At 36.9% G+C, this 17680-nt stretch overlaps 1 protein-coding gene across 3 annotated transcripts; it reads left to right on the top strand.

Annotated features, from left to right (window-relative positions):
- Positions 1 to 666: 666 nt before the first annotated feature.
- LOC105039247 (ADP-ribosylation factor 1) lies at positions 667 to 16802 on the top strand. Of its 3 annotated transcripts, XM_029262764.2 has the most exons (9): positions 667 to 1085; positions 1175 to 1213; positions 1316 to 1378; positions 2930 to 2948; positions 8269 to 8380; positions 10426 to 10473; positions 11347 to 11418; positions 15359 to 15489; positions 16480 to 16802. In XM_029262764.2, the coding sequence occupies exons 1-9, from the start codon at positions 983 to 985 to the stop codon at positions 16508 to 16510; spliced, it is 618 nt and encodes a 205-aa protein (XP_029118597.1). In that variant the 5' UTR covers positions 667 to 982; the 3' UTR covers positions 16511 to 16802. The 3 variants fall into 3 exon arrangements, with proteins under 3 accessions (XP_029118597.1, XP_029118598.1, XP_010913628.1); XM_010915326.4 differs by lacking the exon at positions 11347 to 11418 and having other exon boundaries at positions 674 to 1085; XM_029262765.2 differs by lacking the exons at positions 11347 to 11418; positions 15359 to 15489 and having other exon boundaries at positions 668 to 1085.
- Positions 16803 to 17680: the final 878 nt, after the last annotated feature.

The following is a 17680-nucleotide window of genomic DNA, read 5'->3' as shown; positions in this document are numbered from 1 at the left end:
TTGAGAAAGAAGACTCCTAGAGTTGCTAGTTATATGCAAAACACATGCAGCCAGCCCAAATGGGTCAAGTATTGGTCGGTCAAGCGGACCAAGCCCAAATTTTTACATCATGATAGAGAAGATTTGTGAAAGAAAAAGATTTAAGAACGAAGAAAAGAGCTTAACGAGAAAGAAGAGATGATGGGGGTGCTTGGTTGGGGGAGTGGAGGTTCGAAATTGGAATGAAAATGTGTGACTCCCATTCAAATTATTTGATTGAAAAGAGTCCCATTTCGATTTTGATTCTAGAGTGAAATATGAATGGTCCAATCTATCTAAAACTCAATCTCCACTCTTCTCAAAAATTCAAATTTTTATTTTGATTCTAATTTTGGTCATGAAGCAAATATTTTTGGGATTAGATCATTTTGATTTTGATTTTAATTTTAATTTTAATTACGAATCAAGCATCTTGAACGTAGATAGATGGATTTTATTCGATCATATGATATTTTTTGTTTTGTAATTTTTTAAATTAGAGAATTGACGGACTTTATTGGCAGAATGTGTTCCACAGCGATTTGATTTTTGTTTTTTCTTTTAGAGGAAATATGGTTAAAAAAAATAGCTCGTCCCTTTTATATTGACCTCGCCGGCTGGCTAGCCGCCTATCCCCCTTCATTCTTTCGGTGGGTCCCATAAATCGCCAACGGAGTCTCTCTTTCCTAGCTCAAGTTCCCCTGGACATTCCCCCATCGGTCCCGAGACTCCGAGACTCCAACCAACCGGTTCGAAGAAGAGAAAACTGCGAGCCAGGCAAGCAAGCGGATCCTATTCTACTTGTAGATCTCTCTCCAACCCTTCTTGATCGCAGGGAATTGGGGTCTGCCTATTCGTAGATCTCTCCAACCCTTCTTGATCGCTGGGGATGGAGTTCTGCGCCGCTGATCTGGATTGGCTCTAGGGGAATTCGAGCCCTCGGATACATCGATCCGCAGCCGCCATGGGCATCCTCTTCACCCGGATGCTCTCTTCCCTCTTTGGCAACCGGGAGGCTCGGATCCTCGTTCTTGGCCTTGACAATGCCGGGAAAACCACCATCCTCTGTATCTTTCTTGCCCTCCTTTTTCTTTCCTGAATTCGTTCTTCATTTTGGATCTCTGGGACTATATCTATTTCGTTTTCTTGGTTTCAGATCGGCTGCAGATGGGGGAAGTAGTTTCCACGATCCCAAGTGCGTCTTGTCCCTCCCGTCCCCCCTCTCTCTCCCCCTTTGATTCTTGAAATTTCTGCTTTGCTAATCGCTCGATTTTCTTTTCGTTTTGGTCACATTTAGCGATCGGATTCAATGTGGAAACGGTGCAATACAACAATATTAAGCTCCAAGTTTGGGATCTAGGTACGTCGATTTGCCCTTTTTAGCTTGTTCTAGTTTTGCCCCATTGTTAATGATCTGATCGGGGTGAAACTGTCGGCTGTTTTATGAAGAATCTGGCACTGATTTACATGGTTTAGAAGCTCAATCATGATTTTGTAATGCTTATTTGTTAGTGACGAGTCTTTTCAATAATGACTTTGGTAAAATTAAAGTACAAACAGTATTGTTTGATTCTCTTGAGCTTAATCATGCTATCACAATGCTGATTGCTTTTATTCTATTGTTCTTTGTCTTTTTTTGTTTGCTTAATGGCATAGCAAGCTATTGGGATCTGAAATTTTGGATGTTTGATCGCGATATTAGGTCACCACAAAGGATAGAGTAGAGATTCCTCAAATCTCAGTTGCGTAGTTGGTTTAACAATGCCATAGATGGTTAACAGTGTCAAAGAAGTAAGCCAACAAGGTTATCATGGCAATTAAACAAAGGTGTCATTGTAGACGTGACTCCATGATGATCAAAGCGGACCATAAAAATTAAAAGTAACATGTTCCATCATTGATATCTAAAGTTATTTATGTTGAGTTGGAGAAGATGAATGCTATTTTGGTGGCTTTATACAACATAGTATGAGGAGAAAGTTTTGGATGCATGGAAAATAATAATAAACCAACATTTACAAGAAAAGTGTGCCATAATAACTCACACCATGCATCTGTTAAAATATCTTCTTACTAAAGGTATTATATGTTTTCAACTTATGCAAACATTGATCAGTGCAAAGCAAATGAGTAAAGCTGCAAGAGACGCTTTTTGAATTTTCACCATCAACCATCATTTTTCTAAGAAAATAATTATATCGGTATTTTAAGAAGAATTTCACCAGCCAGTAGATTGAGCTGAGCATCCATAATTTTCATATTATCAATTCTGAAATGATTTCAAGGAGATAAGATCAGATCATTGAATTAATTATTAAGCAGGCCTAGTTCTTTTGAAATTATAATTTGAATCTTAATGAATTCCACCTATATCTCCATGACATTGAATAATTCAGAAATTTATGTGTATATCTAGAAGCAATTATAAGCATTTATGTGAACAGATCATGTTTATTCTGGTCCTGTCTATGCAAAAAGTCATATCTGTTAGCCTATATATTGAAAAATCCACACATATATATAACTGATCAGGGTCATTTATATTAAAAATTAATATCTATTTTGGCTGGTCCTGTCTGTGTAAAAAGTCATATCTATTAGCCCATGGATTGCCTATGCTGGAGGTTTTTGGGTGTAGATATATGCTGCAATATGTACTGATACTAGTTCTACCTTAGAGAAGCCTATGCTGTACCAGTATTGCGATAAGTGTTGTGTGTTAATTGATTAGATACAATAAATTTCTATGTTTTCAATTGTGGTTTTATGGCCTTGCATGTAGCTTGAAACTGTTAAAATTTATTAGGATTTCATTCTCAAAAAGGATTATTGCTTGTGATGATTCATTTACTTTAATTGTTACTTTACTAAATGCTATTTTTGATGTGAACTGTATGGTTCATTGAAACAGGTGGGCAGACAAGTATCAGGTATTTCATTATCCAGCATACTCAAGTCTTTAAATAATGATGTTTTATCATGTCTACTCTTTTTCCTTTCTATTAACATGCTATGTTTTTACTCCTTACTGTTAGCAGAATCATGGTCATTCTTGTGTGTTTGCTGACTAGTTTGTTAAGGGGTCTGTCATTATGAGATCGTAAAAAAGTCCTTCAATAAAATTCATGCATGACATGTTAGTTGGTAATTACCATCACAGTGAAGCCTTATCCCAACTATTCTAGGTTGTCTTTGTGATCCTCATTCGCCAAGCATTCCTATTTAGGGTCATTTCCGAGCTTATGTCAAGCTTTCATTGTCTCCACCCTAACATTCACAAAAGCTGAATCTAGATACATTTCATCACTCTACATGCTTTTCATGATTGGTTGCAGCCTAATATCGACCCTCTCCCTTTTTTCACTTGGGCCTTGGGACTGCCATTGGTGGTGCTACATGTCAGTTTGTATATACGAGAAAACAATTTTAAACTTGGGAGCATTCCTCCATAAAGATAGAAGCATGTTTTCATTTAGTTTCACTACAACCCTACCAAATTTGTATGTGAAATATTCTGAGGGCACTGATGCTTAATTGTTTGGAATGGAAAGATTTTTGGTATGCCTGAGAAAAAATGGCAAAAACATCCTATCCTATTAGGCTGTTACAGAAAGAGGGCTTTGTAAAAATAAATTTAGTCATATGTTCAGAGCTGAAGAAACATGAGAAAAATTTCATGGCTGATTTCCCAAAGTCATTGTCATTGTGAATTTATGAGTGCCCTGTGAGTTGATTGTCAACTAATGAAAGCCTGCAGATTCACATATTAGTGAGATCACTTTGATAGTTTAGAGAGGATTGGCTCAAAGGAAAATAGCATGGTCTTGGAAATCTATATAATTGTGGCTATACTTCTTATCAACAACTATGGGGAAGAAATTGCTTAACCATTTTGATGGTGTTTGATTCATTAGCTAAGTCAACATTTCTCCTGCGGTTGGTATTTGTAGAAGCTCTGGTTATGAGTTGGGTGTATGTGTGCTTTTTTTTTTCTCCCTTTTTTTTTTTGTGTGGGGTTGGGGGGGGGTTGTGGGGGGGAACAAATTCTTGGTTGTTTGGTTATAAGATCCTACCTCATGATGAACCTTTTCATGAAAAAGGTTGGATGTCAGTCTGACATTGTATTTCAAGTGTTTAGATAGTTCTGTCTGTGCAGAAGATTGTATCAGAAGTGTTTAGATAGTTGTGAGACATATACAAAGCTCGACCAGAAACACTTGAGTAGTTAAGTGATGCAGCTGTGTTTTTGTTCAGTCCACTTTATTTGTGTCTGTGGAGAAGCAACTTTGGCATGCAGTAATAAATAAAAGTGCCCATAATTTTTGCTCCGTTCAAATTCAAATCATGTCACCACCACTTTTGAGGTTTTATACTTGCCAGTATGGTTCGCCGAACCACACAGTTTGGGGGTGTATCGAACTATACTAACAACTGACCGACATGGTTTTGTCATTCGAAACGAGATACCGTTGAGGAGAGGGAGAGGGAGAAGGAAAGAGAGGAAGAGAGAGAGAGGGAGGAGAGGGAAGGAGAAGGAGAATGAGAGAGGGGGCCTATGGAGGGCAGTCGAGTTTGCTATGCATAGTGTGCAGGCGCCTTCTACCATATCGGAGCCATAAACAGGGGCCTTCCACAGTGTGCAGCGAGCTCAGGTACCCTCTGATGATCTCTGGAGGCCCTCTCTCTCTCTCTCCCTCCCTCTCCCCTTCTCTCCTTCCCCACTCTCTCTCATCCTTTCTTGTTCTCTCTTTGCCCTCTCTTGGTGTCGGTTCGGGTCCGGTATGGAATGGCACAGAGGCATATATCAAATTGTACCACCGGCCAACCGGTCTGGGATTCAGTACCAGTATAATAAACTTTGCTTGTGAGAATTCCCATAGTTTTGCTTAACATAGTTTCCTTATTCCATTTCTGTTGTAGCTGTAAGAAAGTTTGGTATGCAAGGAATGGATCCATTGAAGGAATTGTCACCATTTTGATTGATAAAGGGATAGACAGGTGCTTGTTTCAGCACATCACAATGACAATTCTCAGTAAGATTGTTACCTTAGGCGATACAAAGGTTATTCTTCATGTTTTTTGAGTCAACAACTACAGGAGTTTGTATACTAATGAATTATGTAACTTGGTAAGTTCGTGTTAATTAAAAGATATTATGATTAACATCAACAAACAACATGGTCTGTGTGGAACATTTTGATGTTGAATCCTAAAAGGCACAATGGAATATGTGACAGCTATTTGTGCTTGGTGAGAACAGGATGCATGACAGAGTTGCATCTCCTTTAATGAGATTTTTCTCATAGGCTGTGTCTGGTTCAGGCATAAAGTAGGCATAAGGCATGGGATTTGCTTCATGACTGCCAAACAACATTTGTTAATGAGGCATAATCAAGGGGCACATATTGCTGGTCAAACTTGCTTATGACAGGCTTAATTATTCCAAGGGGGTTTGTCATCAGCTATTTCTTGGCATAAAGCACCTTTAAGCCTAGTTTTTTTTCTTTTTTCATGTGTAAAAAAGTAATCTTTTGAAAGTTATTCCGAAAAGGTATTTTTTACTATTAAAAAATGTAACCAAACAAAAATTGGCATAACTCATGGCATAACTGTTTTAATAGTCATAACTTTTACTATCTCCATTTTTCTTATTCCCAAACCAAATGAAGCCATAATAGAGATCCTTGTAAAGAATATAAAATATAAAATACATATATGATACCCCTTTATAAGAAATCAATGGAGAGTTTTTCTTCTTCATTCATAGCATCATGTGGCGCTGTTATCAATGACCAAAAAGAATGTTAGGTCCATCAATGGTTTGATGGACATCATCATATTGAAGCATTATCTTATGTTGGCTTGATTTTCAGTGTTGTGTGCGATAATAATGTTATTGTTTGCTCAAAAATCTATTGTGCACATGTTGCGTCAAGTGTTTTATGGACATGGATGCAATAATCGGATTTGGATGCGTAACCAAGTGTGACATGAAGAAAAAATGAAAAGAAATATGGGGATACATAGGATAAATTATAATTTTAACCAAATTAAATATATTTATTCTTTAATTTTTTATTTAAATATAAAAAATAATTGTTAAGAAGGTGTTATTTATTAAGATCTTTCAATGTACTTGTTTCTCTTTCAAACTTCCCAATTGACTTAATAATATAAGAAAAATGATATTTTTCAAAGTTATTTCAATATCTATATCCTTGGTCAATCACTAAAAAGTTTTTTTTAAAAAAAACAACTCACTTCTAACATGATAATAGAGGGAGTTCAATTCTTCGTCAATCTTTCAAAGTGACGATTATTGAACTTCATAAATATTCAAGTGTTTGGTATGCATCTAACTCGAATATGTATTTGAAATGGGTTTTTGGAGCCAGACGTGAGTGTCCAGGTATCACAGGTGTCAATTTTTTTTTTGATGAAAGGACTTGTTTATAATGGAGGTTATGTAGAGGGTGTTATCTGGGCTATGATAGTTGGAGTTGGTAGAAGATCCCTAACGTGTAATTCACATAAAAATTACCACCTTGCTGGTGCTCATGGTGTCCTTCTTGGAGCCCACCTTCCAAACCATTAGGTGGCTTGTATATGTGTGCTGACCACCAAGTAGGTACCTAAATGGTATGCCCAGGCCTAGGTAGTCTAGGGGGTCAGATTTGGATAATACAGTTGGACTTGGAATAATATATGTATTTGTTGGTGTTGAATGAAAAGATTACGAGTTTATGACACCCTCATTTTTCTCATTGGTACCCGACCATCCTTATTTTAAGTATCACTATCTTTTTATTTATTTATGTTTTATCTGAAACTTTGCATCCACTATTTTGTCATCTTGCAAAATTGCTTGATTAATTAGCTCTCTTGAATGGTTCATCATTCTTTTGAAGGATTAGTATTGTTGCATTATGTTTGGCGAATATCTGTTATTTTACTAGTTAACATGTCACATCTCTCTAAAATAGGCCCATGAATAAATTTAAAAATGATTCTTTACCATATTTTTATGTTTTTCCGGTGCATCTTCTGATACTAAACTTCTTTTAGATATATCTGTGGAATTTACTTTAACTTTTTATACAATTTCCCCTGGTCTGCCTAAACATCTGCTTTTTACCTGATTGGCAGCCCTATCTGCCCACATATTGTGACCACCTTTAAAACACAAAATGTGTTGTTGAAAATGTAGCCACAGAACACTTGTAAGCCATTATAGATGAATATCGATGTTGTACCAGAGAGCAAAATCATGTGATTCAAATGAATGGGAGCTTGTCAATATTTGGTCTTTTGTTGGTATGGAGGATTTGATTGCAGATCAATAATTCATGATTGTTGTTATGGCAGATAAAGCTGGTAGTTCCAACTTCTTATTTACAGCTATTCAATCCTTGAGTTGACTTAGTCCATCCTCTTGTGGATTTTGTCAATGGCTTCAATGTGCTAAATTCAGCATATCTAGTTAAAAAGCAGACTTCTAAGTTTTTTGTATTGATATAGAAAATGCTTATGATATGCTAAATAGAGAATTGGATGAGCAACAAGAAACAAAAGCATATTCAATCGCAGATTTGACCATGTTGAGGGTACTTATATAGGAGCCTTTACTGAAAAAATGAGTTATAGGATAGGGCAGCCTCTTGGCTTTACAGTATACCTTTTACTAATTGGATAAAGTGGACATGAATGTGTAGAGTCTAATTTGATGTGTTATATGTGTGGAATACTTAGAAGCAGCTCTGTTTGCATGAGTCAAGATGTTGAAAGGTTTGGAAGGCTATTAGCTTAAGATGAAGAGTAAATGAGATGATGATAAAGGTAAAAAATGGCAGTTTTGGGAGTTAATTGCAAGTATGATTGAATAACTGCATGTGTCACCACTATGTGACAAGTGAAAATTTCGTTCAACATGATTTGTATTTTTTACATCATAGGCGAGCTGCAACCTGGGTGAGGAGGGGTGCTTTAAACTGTTGGATAGGAAGGGGAGGCTGGTGAAATATTTGCATGAGTGGCAAGAATTTTAGTATACTTATAAAGGTCAAGTTATTGTTTTATGAAGGAAATTTTTGTCTATTATTGTTTATATTGTATAATTTTAATAAGCATACGCTTGTATGCTTGCAAAATGAGCCATTGAAAGATCCCATAAATAACTCCCTTTACTCTTTCCTTTTTTATGTGTGTGCATGTTCATGTGTGGTGTTCGTGCGTGCACTTGAACACATACAGGCCCTATTGGAGATGCTACTTTCCAAACACTCAAGCCATTATATATGTTGTTGATTCAAGTGACACTGATAGACTGGTGACAGCTAAGGACGAATTTCATGCTATCCTAGAGGTGCAGCATACTGAAGATTATTTCGTCATTTGTTTGATTATATATTCTTTCAGCAATACTATTCTAAGAATGGAGAATGCTATGAAGAATGTTACTTCATGAGTGCTTATTTCTGTGTTCATCTGTTTTGATTATTCTTTGATAATATTTTCTTGCATGTATTTCTTTTTTAATGATATCTACATAAATTATTTCTTGTAATGTCTTTATAAATGACATAGGATGGTTACAAAGGACTAAGGTACATCAAACTTGATCTCAGAAAAACCAGATTGTTAAAAGAAAAAACCTTATGCATGTATGAGTGGGCAGAAAAGGCCCCTAATCAAAAGCTTTGACTTGAGCTCCAGCCTCCAATATGATGAACAAATGAGGAAGCCCAGCAATCTCTACCACTTGAACCAAAGAAACAATGATATCATTACTTATATTTTACTCATAAGTTCAGTTTAAATTTTACAAAGTAAATTTCTTATTTTTTAAATTTTTACATTCATTGAAGCATGCTAAAATGTTATTTTATTGAAGTAGTATGAAATTATGAGAATGTACTTTAATCATGAATTATTTAGTGGCTTGTACTAGACTGGAACAAAGTCTACTGCTGATAGCTGCACTTGAACTAGACTTTTGACCACCTGGTCAATAAGCTAAGTCCATGCCTGGGTTTGGCTAGGCCATTTGACAACCGTGAGCTGCATATTATGATCCATGCCATGGGTGTCCATGGATGTCTTGCTACATGGATGGGAGGAGCTTAAAATTTTTGGCTCACTTTGTAAGTTGTGTGTATTATAATATGAGAGGCAACAAAAGTTCTCATACCATTTTTGTTTCCTTGAGCTCAAATGGAAACATGGTCTTGCTTTTAGGCACCAATATTGGAATTGTCACTAGACAATGGTAAAGGATGCTGCTGAAATGGGCAAAAGTAATTTAAATGCGACAGAGGGGCATCCATCAGAAAATATTAATTGGTGTTACTGCAGTGTTAGTATCTTAGATTGCAACAGGCTAAAGATGCTGCCAAGACCTGTTAATACCATTGGCTTACCGAGCTAATTTATTTTCAGTGTTATTGTAATATCGGTTATTTTACACAAAGTGAGGTGGCTCTTAACCCGTAATCACAGTTAAATGGCATGTCTCTTTGTAAAATTATATACTTTTGTATCATAAACTATATGTGGACAGCAATGCCTTAAGCATCAGTCTATGTACAATTTTTTCAATACATCACCTCCTTTTACTTTGTTAATTAAACTGGGCTACATCCTGTACTGCTCTTATGGTTAAGACAGCATAAGTAATAGGCTCTGATAGTTTACCTGCAGTGAGAACATAAGATCAAAGAGATTTTGCAAGAACATGCTTTTTTATTGTGCATGTGCATAAAATTCTTCATTGAATTTCAAATGATTGTTTAAGTGTTAGCAGTCATTTACTGATTATATTGTTGCACCGTGATATCATAATATTGCATGTATTATTATGTTAATGTTGTTTTCTGGAGACTTGCAACGGCAAAGATCCCTCTATTTTCTTATTTTTATGTTAATAACTTTGCCTTCAAGGTATTACAACCATACCAATCTTGATGCCTACAAAATCTTATCATGGTGGCTATTTGACAAATTAGATGAAGTAAAAATGATTCCCCTCAAAAAAGATAAAATAAAGGAGACACAACCGATAATAATAGGCTTGACATATTTCTGTGGTATTTATTTTGTGTATTTCCCCCTTGCTGTTTTAAAGGTTACATCTAGGACTCATTTAATCCCTTTTCATTCAACTATTGTTGCTGTCATTTTTTTTTTTGGTTTCCATTCACTTGTTAGTTTAGTAGCCAAGTCTTTTGATATCCTAAGTTTAGGTTGACATCGATCAAGATTCAATAGTGACTTTAACAGTTTTCATAGACCATGATATTGCCAACAATGAGGTTAATACACACCTCTACAGAAGATGATCGAAACAATTGCATATTCTGTTCTTCCAGCAACTAAAATGGCTTGAAATAATTGCTTCCTTTTCTTTGCCAGGAGGAAGAGCTAAAAGGTGCAGTTGTCCTCGTATATGCAAACAAGCAGGTGAATACCATTCAATTTAGCCTCTTAAGTTCCTCTATTTTCTTTCTTTTTGTTGTGCATGCATATGTGAACTATTCTTTTAGCATTTCTTTTAATTGATTCATTTGTTTTATATTTTGGTCTGTTAAAGAAATCTTTGGTAAGTAGTGCACTATTTTAAGCCATGGAAGAAGTTGCACCGGCATCTATCTTATTTATAGAAGTTGGGCATATATATCCCTCAAAATTCTTTTATTTGTATATTTACCCTTCAAAAAGTAGAAAGTGCATATATGGCCCTTCCAAAAGTTTGATGCTTGCATGTATACCCTTCCCATCATATTACAGTCATTTAAATTGTTGCAACTATGTCTTGCCTAGGTTAAAAGTCAACCCAACTTGTACCTTTGTCATTTTTTCTTTAGAATTTTGAGAGAGGAAACCAATTTGTGAAGTTGGTATCGAGGTTTTAAATATCATGGGATGGAGGTGTTCCCATATCTCCATGAAATGGCATGCCTCACTGTCTTGTCCCATCCTGGCAGTGGTCCCGGTCATGCATCCGTGTAGACATCCTCTGTCTCTCTCTTTTGCTTTTTTCCTTTCTTTCTTTTTTTCCTTCTATCCTATTTTTCTTTTTGTTCTTCTATCTTTCTTTCCTTTATTTTTTTCTTTTTTCTTATCTCTTCCTTTCTTTTTTCTTTTTTTTTCCTTTCTCTTTCCTTTCTTTTTTTCCTCCATCCTTTCCTCTTCTTCTCTCGCTTCCTTTGTTTCTTTCAATTTTTGTCTTTCTTTTCACATTTTCCCTTTCTTCATCTTCCTTTCTTTCCTCTTTCTTCTTCTCTCCCTGCATGATTGGTTTCAGACCCCATCCTGGTCTTGTTTTTCTTATAGGAACATGACGAGACAGCTTGGATGCCCCACTTCCTGTCAAAACATGAGACCTTGGTTGGTATGACAGTCAAAGTAGGTTCTTGCAAGCAAGGTTCTAATTTTCTTAACTAGTTTACTTGAAGGGGCTTTATGATGTGCTTCATCTGCATATGGTTCAAAAAATTAATCAGATAAGAATCATTATGACAAGTAGATGGACTAAAGAAAAGCAAAGATGATAGATGGCTAATTAAAAATTAGACTACCTAGGATTTATATTCACAGAAGCTATTGTATGGCCACTTTTTGACCTTTATTTATTTGACAAAGTATTGAAGAAATAAATGGAAAGGATTTCTGATATAGCAATAAGGCAAGATGAATGAAGTATGGTAATGCTTAGGCCTTAGATATTGTTATGCCATTATTGCCTTTGGCTGCAAGAGTTGAAGCTAATCATTATGAGATAATAGTAAGGTATGAGTATGGTTAGACCACTAGCTCATATTGAGACTCCATATTGAGTCAAGTGTTGTGGGGGATGTATTGCAGGGTGAAATTTGCAAGAAAAGTATGACATAATATCAGTAGAAATAAGTACATTTGTAGAGCCTTCTGTTTGTGTCTGTACAGGATATGTTGGAATATGTTTTTTTGGTTTGCCTTAGGGTTTGAAATACTGCAGTAATGGGGCATACTGGTCACAACTCAGTACAGTATGTATTGCAGTGGTCCTCCATATCTATTCATGTTTTATTAATAAGTCTAATTATGTCAATGGTATGGTCTTGATATGCCCTCGATTCTCCTAAGCAGGGGATATATCGTACTGCCATATAATTGGTTTTTCAACCCTTGGTTTGTATGAAAATATTGTTTAATAGATGTGTGCTTATATGGCAGAAGGCTTGACTTTTTGCAGATTTTAAAAAAGAGACCCTTAAAAAAGCATGGAAGCTGTGACAAGGTCTCAGAAGCTTGTGCTGATGGATTATTTGGCACTTTATCAGTAATATATGCAGTGTGCATACCAAAATGTTGAAATTTTCTTTGGTTATTCTGAGGGTGAATAGCATCCTCAGTTTGTGGCAAATTAGCAGATGATTCATGTTGCCATACAGGTATCTTGGTATATGCTTGCGTGATTTTGTGAAAAGCTACTTTCAGATAAATAAGTAAAACTTATGCACCATGATAAATATTTCCATAATGCAACTGCCTCAAAAACTTATATACGGAAATAAACAAAAGATGAAAATATTCTATCCTGACATTTACCTATCAATCATCATAATTCGTCATTGTTTTTTGAGCCTTTTTCCATCAAATGTAGGGTCAGAAATAAAGTACAACTCTTGAAGCTCTAGCATTAAGGGTTTTCTATTTGTTATAAGCTATTTCCTTCCCAACTATACGATGCATAATTTGTTGATATGTTGTGTATGTTGGCTTGCTAATGTGACAAGAAACATCTTGACAAAAAGCAGAAAGAGTGAGAGACTTAGGAGAGGGAAGTGATGATGCTTCATAACTGCAAACAGTATTAGCATGCTATCTTATTGTATTTCCAGACTAGTCCTTTTTGTTTGGATGTTCATATGTTTTTTCCTCTCTTCTTTTTGCTAACCTTTAGGAATTATATGCTGAAAAATGGCACTTAGTGTGCTTCCTTCAACACGGTCATCCTAATATATGGAATTATGCCCCATGGGCTTCATGATAGTTCCTTCTATTATTTAAGCTTTCTTGGTTAATATTTGTTTCGCATGGTGCTGCCTTAGACATAGCTGTAACACAGTCCTGTGGTTGTGCTAGACTTGCACATCCTCTGCTGCATCGTGTCCAAGCTGGGCTTGGGCAAGATATGAAGGCTCCAGGTCCCAGCCTGAGCCTGGCCTAGCCCATCCTTGGCCTCATTGTTTTAGCCCGAGCCTGAACCGCTGTTTAGGACGGTGTATCCTAACTTGACATGGCATGAGCCTACCATCTAAGGCATGCCGGCCGTGATGATCCAGGGAGAGGGGGATGGGGGGGGGGGGGGGTGAAGAGAGGCAGGAATCATGGATAAGGTGCTGAACTGTGAGGGAATGAGAGATGGAGGGGGGCTGGGGATATGAGAGAGCACGCGTGCACGTGCGCGCACGCGAGAGAGAGAGAGGGAGGAAAATGAGGTTGAGGAGATGGTTGAGGTGGCTTAACTTTGACGACCAGAGATAGGGAGGAGGGGTGGAGGGAATGAGGGAAGGGGGAGGGAAGAAAGCACACTAAAAACCACCGGTGGTTGAGGTGCTGCTGTTGTCAAAGGAGATACGGAATGGGATGGTGGCTGCAGCTAGAGAAGATGAGGAAGGTTTAGGCCATGGGGTTCTCCCATCAGCTTTTACTTGTATGTTTTAACTCAAAAATCATTCTTTAAAAAGAAAATATCTAATAATATAATATATAAGTTTTGATTCATAGTATGAATATACGGTATAAAATATAAACTTGGTATTGTATATGTATATCAGGATGGATGAAGCTGGGTTAAGAAAACCAATCCCAATCCCAGCCTAATGTTCCATTGGGCCTAAAAAACCAGGCCAAGCTGGGGCACAAGTTAAGCTGGGCCAGGCGGGCCGAGCTAGATTTGCTCAAGTCTCGTTGGTACTAGGGTTTGAAAACTTAATTTTGGTATCAGTTTTATCTAAGTTTGTGAAGTTTTTATATGGGTAGTTATGATGATTTTCAGAGTCTCACTCCAAGTTTGAAGTTCTGGTGGAAAAAAGGATCTAGAAGATTTTCAAACAAGAGAAAAATGAATGAAACCAAGAAAATTATTATACAACAATTTAGAGTATTTTTTGTGTTAAATTGGTTCTTTATTGCAGTTGTATCGATAATTTAAGGCTGAAGTTAATATTGCATGTGTAAAATTAATTAATGGGTATCTAGTCATGCGATATAAGTGTATATGTATGTGTATGTTGGTTACTTTTTAAGCTTCAATTCCAAAATTCATTGTCAACTCACAGATATAGTGTGTTTGTGCATTTTTCTTATATTTCTGAGTTTCACTATTTAGTAAATTGCATGCATTTGTAGAATGTCCTGTGTCTGGTTGTTCACACTACAAAGTATTGCAGCAAGTGTTTTCCAAAAAATTCTTTGCCTATGAAGGTTTAACTTTATTATCTCCCTCTTCTAGCTAAAGAAAGAGCAAGAAAAACCATTAAATTGATACTTACAGCCTATGTGCTTAAAATAAATAAAGAAATGACTACGATATCATTGTAAACATTAAATAAAACTGACAAAAGTATCTATGGCTGGTTGGGGCATGTTTCAGCTGAAACCACTGAAATTGACCAATTTTGCGCTCAGACTGACCCAAACTACTGAAATTGACTGAAATTCAATATCAGGTGTTAGTTTTGTTTTAGTTTCAGCCAAAACAGATAGGTTTCAGCCAACAGCTGAAATGTTGGTAGGAAATCAATGTAAACATCTTGTCAGCATCATGATGACCGTCTTTTTTCTGAGATCTATACTTTCTGTTTTGTGCATCCTTTATAAGCAGTTGTTTTTTGGTGACAGCTTATCTGCTCCAATTTTCCTTTTTCCTCTATTTTTTCTATTGCTTGCCTGAATGGATGTCCCTTCAGTATCTGAGTGAATATTTCATCTTGCTGTCTCTCGTGAACGCAGTATGCTCTGCTCTTGCTCTGGCAAGCTTTTACACCTTTTGACATACTTGATGTTTTGCTTTCTTTGCTTTCCATGTTCATACCTTAGAATATGATTCCTTCAAGATTGCTATTATTCTATATATTTTTTAACCATGGCCTATTTATTGTGGATAATAAGTATAGAATGCCTCAAGGTCTTCGAGCTATTTGGTCATGGCCTACCTTATTGCTGAGGTCATAGGTTACCTTATTTAATCAGATTAAATAACTATTTGGTTTGCCCATGTTGCGTGTCATTCACTTGTAGAAAATCTTAAAGCATCTTGATCTGTCTCAGTGGTATAGTTATTTGTCTTGCTGTTCAGGATCTACCAGGTGCACTTGATGATGCTGCAATAACTGAAGCCTTGGAACTTCATAAGATAAAAAACCGTCAGTGGTCCATCTTTAAAACTTCAGCTATAAAAGGAGAAGGGCTATTTGAGGGCTTAGATTGGTAAGCTTAATTGACCATTTCAGTTTTCGTCTAATTAATGAAGTGAAAATGAAGAGATGATAATGTTTATTCACTTAAGCTTGTGCCTCTCTGTGATCTGGTAATTTGTTTCCTGTTCTAGAAAGTGCTGTAATTTCTTTGAAGAAATCAAAGTGCACATTACTAGTAAAGAGAAACTAAGTGCCATAGATTCTTGAAAGAAATTGAAAGGCGCAAAACTCGTATAGTGAACTTTCAAAGAAGAGCCTGACTAGTTCTATTCAATGATATTGGCCATGCTTTCTGCTGAGCATGTGCAACCTTTATGACAATTTAATGGTGGCTAACATGGTCCAACAAGAAACTCTAAGGCATAGTTGGCTTGTAACCTTATCTGATTTAGCTGTTGTAATCTTATGAAACCTTATCATGGAATACTTGGATTTTCATATCCGTCATCTTTTATCTGGCTTCCACTCAGTCCTTAACTATATGCTGACTGCAAAACTACCCTCCCAGAAGAAACTCTTCCAGTGCGGTGGTTTTGAACTTCATTTGTTTTCGTGTAGAGGGTGAAGAAATTAGTGCAGAAGAATATTATGCAGATGGCAAAGTAGAATACATCAAGTGCAGTAACATAGTTGTATGGTTGATATTCATGTCTTGCAGCTTGTGGTGAAAAGCTAGGCAAGTTACATGAATTGGTATTTATTCCGTAGATCATTAAACTCAACAAACTCCATATAGCATTTAATTTTGAGTCATCATTCTTCTTCCACCTCATCAATCTGTTTGGATTTCCAAGTGTGCAAGCCATAGATCTTTATCCCATCTGATGATTTGATTGTTGAACTCTTCAAGCATTCTGTAAAGCTTATTTATCCAGGGTATTACCTAGATATAGTTAATTTTTTTTCACATAGGGATGCTCTAGTGAAAGTTGATTTAGAAACAAGATGGAAATTTCATGGCATGCTGATGCTTAGCGAGAAGAAATGCTCATTGATGCAGGCTCAGTAACACTCTCAAGTCCGGAGGTTAATTTGTGGTACAAGGGTGTACATTTCTCTCAGACCTAAAAGTGGAGCTGGACACAGAGCTATAAATCTTGTGAAAGGACGCAAGAAGATGATCTTGGTTTTTTCATGCCACGATGGTAAATCTTGCTGAGATGTCTTATAACCAGTGTTTTTTTCTCACACATGTTTGCTTGTAAAATGTTGGTTGAGTTGGAATATATGTCATTTGGACGCTAGGAACTTTCAGCAGCAGTAGAATTGGAGCAAATAATGTTTGAGGGTATAAAATTTTTTACAGGATTGCCATTGATCACACATTATTAATGTTCTACTTATCTATCGCTTAGACAACTGATGGTGATTCCGTATCTTAGTTAGTGTATCCAAACATTCGCGTGGATGAGAGAACCTCATCAGGTACGCGTCATTTATTTTTGCCATTTTAGAAGGGTTTGATAATACATTGAGGTTTTGGCATGGCAGAGACGTGGTATGAGGAATAGTAAAATGCCCAATCATCCCAAAATGGGCATCATGGTGATGAATTTTAAGTGGAACTTTATGTCACCCGATATGCTTGCATGTGATTTTTTTTTTTTTTTGGGGTTGCGGTTTTCCCTCTTCGTATCAGGCACCCTGTGCATTGTGGACATGCTGCTGAACTGGATGTCAGAGTTATTGCTCTCTCAAGATCGCTTGTGTGGTTGTGGTTCAATCTTCATACTATCTTTGTGGCATTCTATCAAACGACTCACAGGCGGCTGGTGGCTGGTGGTGGAAGGCAGGAATGCGAGTGGTGGTGAAGGAGGCCAGCCATCTACCGATTTCGACAAAGAGAACCGGTCCTGGTCAAAGGTGAAGCAGGACGGTCTGCAGCAGCCAACTTAGACATCTCACAAGATCTCTAAGGAGGTGGAGAGGTTTCAATCTTCACCAAGGTCTTGGAATTTTTGGAGGAGGAGATGGAGGCTTTGGAGAAGGAATGGTTGTTGCTGTCATCGTCTGGAGCTTAGGCCAGCAAGTGCCTCTCGGGTGGGTGGCGAAGGAGGTGAAGGAGAAAAGGAAGCTAGAATATGATCTGGAGGTATTTGCATTGGTATGGAACTACCATCTCCTTTACTTCTGGTCTGCAGCAGACTGTAAGGCTGTCCTCTCTTATGGACCCTGATTCATTGTTGGCCAGCTGTTAGTGT

Source organism: Elaeis guineensis, chromosome 1 (assembly GCF_000442705.2).
Source record: "Elaeis guineensis isolate ETL-2024a chromosome 1, EG11, whole genome shotgun sequence".
Classification (NCBI taxonomy): domain Eukaryota; kingdom Viridiplantae; phylum Streptophyta; class Magnoliopsida; order Arecales; family Arecaceae; genus Elaeis; species Elaeis guineensis.
The sequence above is the reverse complement of the archived record's forward strand: the minus strand, read 5'-3'. Positions and strand labels throughout refer to the sequence as shown.